Genomic DNA, 5,131 nt, shown 5'->3' with positions numbered 1-5,131 from the left:
GCGGTCGGTTGTAGTAGCAGCGTGAGCTCAAGGAATAACCACAAACACTTCCGGTGGTGCTTCGCTCTCGGACTTCACAATAAAAGTCCAAAGATAAATCCCTCCTGTTATTTACTGTGGTCCAGCGTTTCATGAAGTATTCACTATCCTTTAAATACTGCATCGCAAGTAAAAGCCCCGCATTGAAAATTTATACTTCGGTATAAATATGTGAGTATAATTAGGAGATTTATTAAAATTATACTTTTAGTACTGAAAGTAAATTAGTATCATTATTAAAATAAAATTATTAGTAAAACTACCTAATCAGAAAAAATATCCCCTTTGAATACTTTACTATTATAAATTCATTAGATTAGTATTTGTAATGCATTAAGTGTTCTTTTAATGTTGGATTTTGTTAGTTTTGAAAAAAAATGCCTATCACAATTACTCAGAGCTCTAAGTGCCACCTTCACGCTACTTGCTTTGACTGAACCAAACCTCCAAGTTATAAAAAAAAATGAATTCAAATTATTAAACGGAAAAGCAGCAGATCCTTGCAGTTGAGAAGATTGAACCATGATTTGATTAATTATCAATATATTTGCCAACTAGTTTTCATTCAATCAGCTTTTATATTAATAGACTAACCATTTTTGTTCTATACTGTTGGGTAGTTTAATTTTGTAATAAAATACCATATTTCATAGGTATTTCATGTAGTTACTATCACTGACTGTGGCCTGTGACCTCTAGGGTAAGCAGAGTAACACATAAGCTATTGTCACATAAACATAAATATTGTAAATGAGAGTTTGACAAAGGATTTATTTTTCCTAAAGACCAGGTAGAGCTCAAGATCAGGTAAAAAGAAGCACCTTCCTCTTTTAACTGACTGATCACAGCAGTTAAAATAGTTCTTAACCAGTCATATTCCCATGCAAAAATCATTTTAAATTAGGTCAGTCCAGTTGATTGTAAACCCAGAGTGTTTTGGGCCCCTGAAATCCTGAGGCCCTGAGACAATTGCCTGCTATGGCTGCAAATCCGGCTTTGTAGTGAAGTTACTCAAGGGACAGGAAAAAAAAATCTGCAGTATTCAGTGATAATTTATGTTCATTGATGGGTTTGTGAATTAAGGTCAACTGTCGAGGAGGTGGAGGGATGCCCTTTCTCTTAATGGATTGCATCAGAGAACTAGATGAATATAGACCAACAAGTATCTGTCCAACGTAATGACATTAGTCAACACTTTTAGGGTGACTTTTATTTTGAAATGTATCCACGCGTCGTTGGAAACGCGAGAAGGACTTTTGCCGCGAGCTTAATGATTTAAACGTGACCGCGTGCGCCGCGTGCGTTCACGTCCGGGTTGAAGCATGAATCGCAAATTTTTGTGTTTGGAAGTTGAGCACAACTGAAGTCGACATTTTTTTTTTTACGCACTTTCTGCTTTTTTTATTGAACTTTAGTGAAGCTGCCGGAGTCCGGTGATGTTTCGATATAAATGATGTTTTCTGGTTTTACTCTGTCATAAACAATGGCCTATAAAATGAAGTGGTTACAGTGCTGCAATACTGCACACATGATTTATACATGCAACAAATGGTGCTACTATAATTTGGAAAAAAAGATGTAAAACTTTTAGATTGTTGGTGTGAATTTCACTGTTTTGTTTTTTTTTTTACCTGAAATTAGCCCTAAGGTAGTGGGCGTGGCACAGCACAGGTGAGCGACAGGAGGAGGAAATCTCAAACAGGAAGTTGGGGAAAGTGGATTGTTATTTTCTCGCCACCAAAAAGAGACCACATCGCGGACAGAATCCAAAAGTAGGACATTTTGATGTTGTATCTTTGCTCATTCAGGAGTCACAACTATTTCATCTTCACGTAGAGACGTCGAAACACGGATGAATTCAGCAGCAGGGAAGCCAAGGGCGTTGCTTTGAATTGTGAGCCTCTTTTTTTTTTTAAAGAACATACTTCGGACTCCCGCGTTGAAATAAATAAAGTGTTATCACGCTAAAGATTTAATTTTCTCACTTAATTCGCCCTACTTCTGTGTGTGGGCCTCAAAATCATCACCATTTTTTTTTCTCTTCGAGTCACTTTATGAGACCTGTCTTTGGTCCTTTACCTCATTCAGTCATTAATTAAATAGTTCATGCTACGTTACTGTCCAGGGTGGCGGTAACAGAGACACAAGCCAAATATCCACTTAGTTTATTAGAGTCTGTAATAGGATTCATGACCATAATCTTCTTTTGTAGGCAGAAGATGCCTGAGAGGGGGAGACACCACCAGAGGGACCGGGACGTTTCATACAATGGAGACCAGTCTTCATATGATAGCAGGGGCCCCAGCCAAAAGCCAAGAGACATGGACGAGAGAGGCTCTGGTGGTGACAGGAGAGCCAAACAATACAGACAGAGGGACATGACAACTGCCTCTCACAAGGAGACACCTGGTTATAGAGACCATGACCACGACCGTGAAGGACCCTCAAGATTGTAAGGGAGCTTATACTTCTTATAAACAAGGCTCTGCACTCACTGTGACATCTTTCCACACAAACTAAAGGCCACCTGTATCAGGATTAAGCCACATATTTATTTGCATGTTTATGTAAAATTACATTTTATTTTCTGAAAAGAATTATATATATGTTCCACTGAAAAAAAAAAACTGAATTGTCTTTCTAGGTCCAGAGAGACATCACTGTATCACTCTGAAGGGGAGTATTATGGGCAACAGCACAGACAAGCTCTTTACAATCTCAGATACATCTTAACCAGTAGAGGCAAGTATATTTATTTTATTTTAGGCCCTTCTGGGAAATGTTAGTTGCAATCAAAGCACATGCTTATCGGCGAATGTCAAAAAATTGTAAGGATGGTCCTCAAATATATTGAAAAATATAAAATTTTATATAATTTTTTTTTTTTTTTTATAACTTTTCACCCACTACAAGTGCACATTGATGGACAAGTCAGAATGGTGCACCTGTGCAGTTTTTAGTTAACTGGAATGCAGTGCTGTTTTCTTTACATTTTCAATCTGTGGAAAACACTGCTTGTTCCTTTTGATTGGTATCTTCACAGGGCACATACTCAAAATTTGCCTTGAACATGATAATAAGCCATAATATAATATACTGTACTACTATGGGATTTTGAGGGCTGAGTTAGAACAGGCACAGGATTTTTTTTTTTCATTTGGGGCTGAAAATATTAATCTAATGATCATTTTCTCCATTAACTGATAATCATTTTTGTATATAAAATGTCAGAAAACAAAAAATGCCCATCAGATATTTTCAGGGTCTTGAGTTACATCAAACGTCTTTGTGGGGGTTTCTGAAAACCAAAGATATGTAGTTTATTATCATTCATGACAAAGAAAAGCTGCAAAGCAAACAAAACAAATCCACTCATCAGAGAAACCTTGACCAGTAAATATTTGGCATTCTTGCTTAAAAAAATTTAATTTTATTAATTTTTTTCAGCCAATGGCAGCATAAATTTGTTTCAGCTCTAGTCTCACTGTTCCATGTTGCTGTACATTCATATCAGTACTGTGTTTATCCTGTATCCCCCAGGTCTCTGCCAGCTTATGGAGCTGTTTGTGAATCTGCTTATCATCATCTGTGCTGGAGTGCCATACAGCAACAATGGGGGTTACCGTGACCTGGCCAGCCTCGGCGGACTCTACCATTATCACTTTGGTGGCGCCAATGCCTTCACTGGAGCCGATGCAGAGAGGGTGAAGGAGCTGGACCAGCTATTCCATCAGCTCAAGCGTCCTCCATACATCTTCACCATGGCTTGCGGTGGGGTTTTAATGATATACGCCTGTGCCATGTTTTCCCTGGGGATTTTCAGAGTCCCTTACCGCTGGCCCCCTGTGCTGCTGGGGGAGGCTCTGCTGAACTTCCTGATCGGCCTGGGCTACATCCCTGCCCTGGCCTTCTACTTCATTAAGCTGCAGGGAACCTACAATAATCCCATCTGTAAAGAGAGAGAGCAGATGTACAAAAGCAAAGGGCACAAGGGCTTTGAGTGCCAGTTCCACGGTGCAGATATTGCAGGAGGTCTCTTTGGGGTGCTGGGGGTGTTTGTTTTCATCTTTGGTGCAGTGTTAGCTGTCAGAGCTTTCAGGTCAGTGCGGGAGCTAAAGAAGCAAAGGACAAATGAGGACAATCATTTTTAAGCTGCCTTTTCTCCTCAAGTCAGATTGAGTAGACGTCCCTGTGACAAGGTGTATATTAGGTGTAACTGTGTATTAACTCTTGTTGAATGTGACTGGTGAAGAAGATTTTTTTTATACCCTTTTTATGTTTTGATGAATTTTTAAGTTTGATTTTGGAGAATACTTTTTTTTTTATCATTCCTCTTTTCCTGTCTGTTACATTTTGTATAAATTTGTAGTTAAAATAAACTACTACTACTGCTGCTTTGAACTTTTTCCTATAATTTGGAAGTCCTTATCGTCTTCATTTGTATGCACATTATTTCAGTAGAATAAATCATATATCTATTGCGTGACAATATCTTACCATTTTTTAGATGTCAGGCTTTGTTCCTGCCTAAAGGTCCTCCATCACTTATGAAAAAAAAGATGGATACCAGGAGTCTTGTCACATTTAACCTTATTTTTCTATATATTTGTCAACTATTATACAAGGGATGTCATTCTAAATTTAACCAACAGATGGCAGATCTACTGTGTTGAGGAATTTACTCATGACATCAACACATAGATCTTGAATGTACATATGTCCACAGAATCAAGTGTCCTCTGTTTGTTCTAATTCATTTTACCTGATTACTGTTTTCTGAGCTAAATGAATAAGAGAAAACATAACAGAGACCAAGGGAAATATATAAATAACCTCCTATTACATAATAGTTCAGAATTTAGAAATTACAGACAGAAAGACAGAATAAACTGTCCGCATCACACCTTATACTGACCAAAAAGCTGTGATTTTGATTTTATTTATTGGCATGAAATCATAATAAAAATGGTGAGCAAAATGGACACTGGACAAAAAAAATCACAGTAAAAAGTTTTATTGCTACTTGGCTTTAAGTTAACTGAAAAACAGCAAGTCTGCTTAAAACTAATGATAGCAGCATTTCAAATAAAAT

At 37.7% G+C, this 5,131-nt stretch overlaps 1 protein-coding gene across 3 annotated transcripts; it reads left to right on the top strand.

Annotated features, from left to right (window-relative positions):
* The first annotated feature begins 1,313 nt into the window (after positions 1 to 1,313).
* On the top strand, positions 1,314 to 4,440 carry marveld3 (MARVEL domain containing 3). Of its 3 annotated transcripts, XM_071488405.1 has the most exons (5): positions 1,455 to 1,472; positions 1,681 to 1,933; positions 2,252 to 2,491; positions 2,684 to 2,781; positions 3,580 to 4,440. In XM_071488405.1, exons 3-5 carry the CDS (start codon positions 2,259 to 2,261, stop codon positions 4,188 to 4,190), a joined length of 942 nt encoding a protein of 313 aa, XP_071344506.1. In that variant the 5' UTR covers positions 1,455 to 1,472; positions 1,681 to 1,933; positions 2,252 to 2,258; the 3' UTR covers positions 4,191 to 4,440. The 3 variants fall into 3 exon arrangements, with proteins under 3 accessions (XP_071344505.1, XP_071344507.1, XP_071344506.1); XM_071488404.1 differs by having other exon boundaries at positions 1,314 to 1,933; XM_071488406.1 differs by having other exon boundaries at positions 1,336 to 1,811.
* The last annotated feature ends 691 nt before the right edge of the window (positions 4,441 to 5,131 follow it).

This window comes from Trachinotus anak, unplaced genomic scaffold, assembly GCF_046630095.1.
Source record: "Trachinotus anak isolate AG129_WGS33_773 ecotype Australia unplaced genomic scaffold, CSIRO_AGI_Tana_v1 ptg000011l, whole genome shotgun sequence".
NCBI classification, from domain to species: domain Eukaryota; kingdom Metazoa; phylum Chordata; class Actinopteri; order Carangiformes; family Carangidae; genus Trachinotus; species Trachinotus anak.
The sequence above is the reverse complement of the archived record's forward strand: the minus strand, read 5'-3'. Positions and strand labels throughout refer to the sequence as shown.

Bases quoted from the DNA above. Each gene is read 5' to 3' on its own strand.
- marveld3 (XM_071488404.1), top strand. From the start codon at position 2,259: ATGCCTGAGAGGGGGAGACACCACCAGAGGGACCGGGACGTTTCATAC. The intron at 2,492-2,683 runs GTAAGGGAGCTT...TTGTCTTTCTAG, and splicing joins CGTGAAGGACCCTCAAGATT to GTCCAGAGAGACATCACTGT. The intron at 2,782-3,579 runs GCAAGTATATTT...TGTATCCCCCAG, and splicing joins ATACATCTTAACCAGTAGAG to GTCTCTGCCAGCTTATGGAG.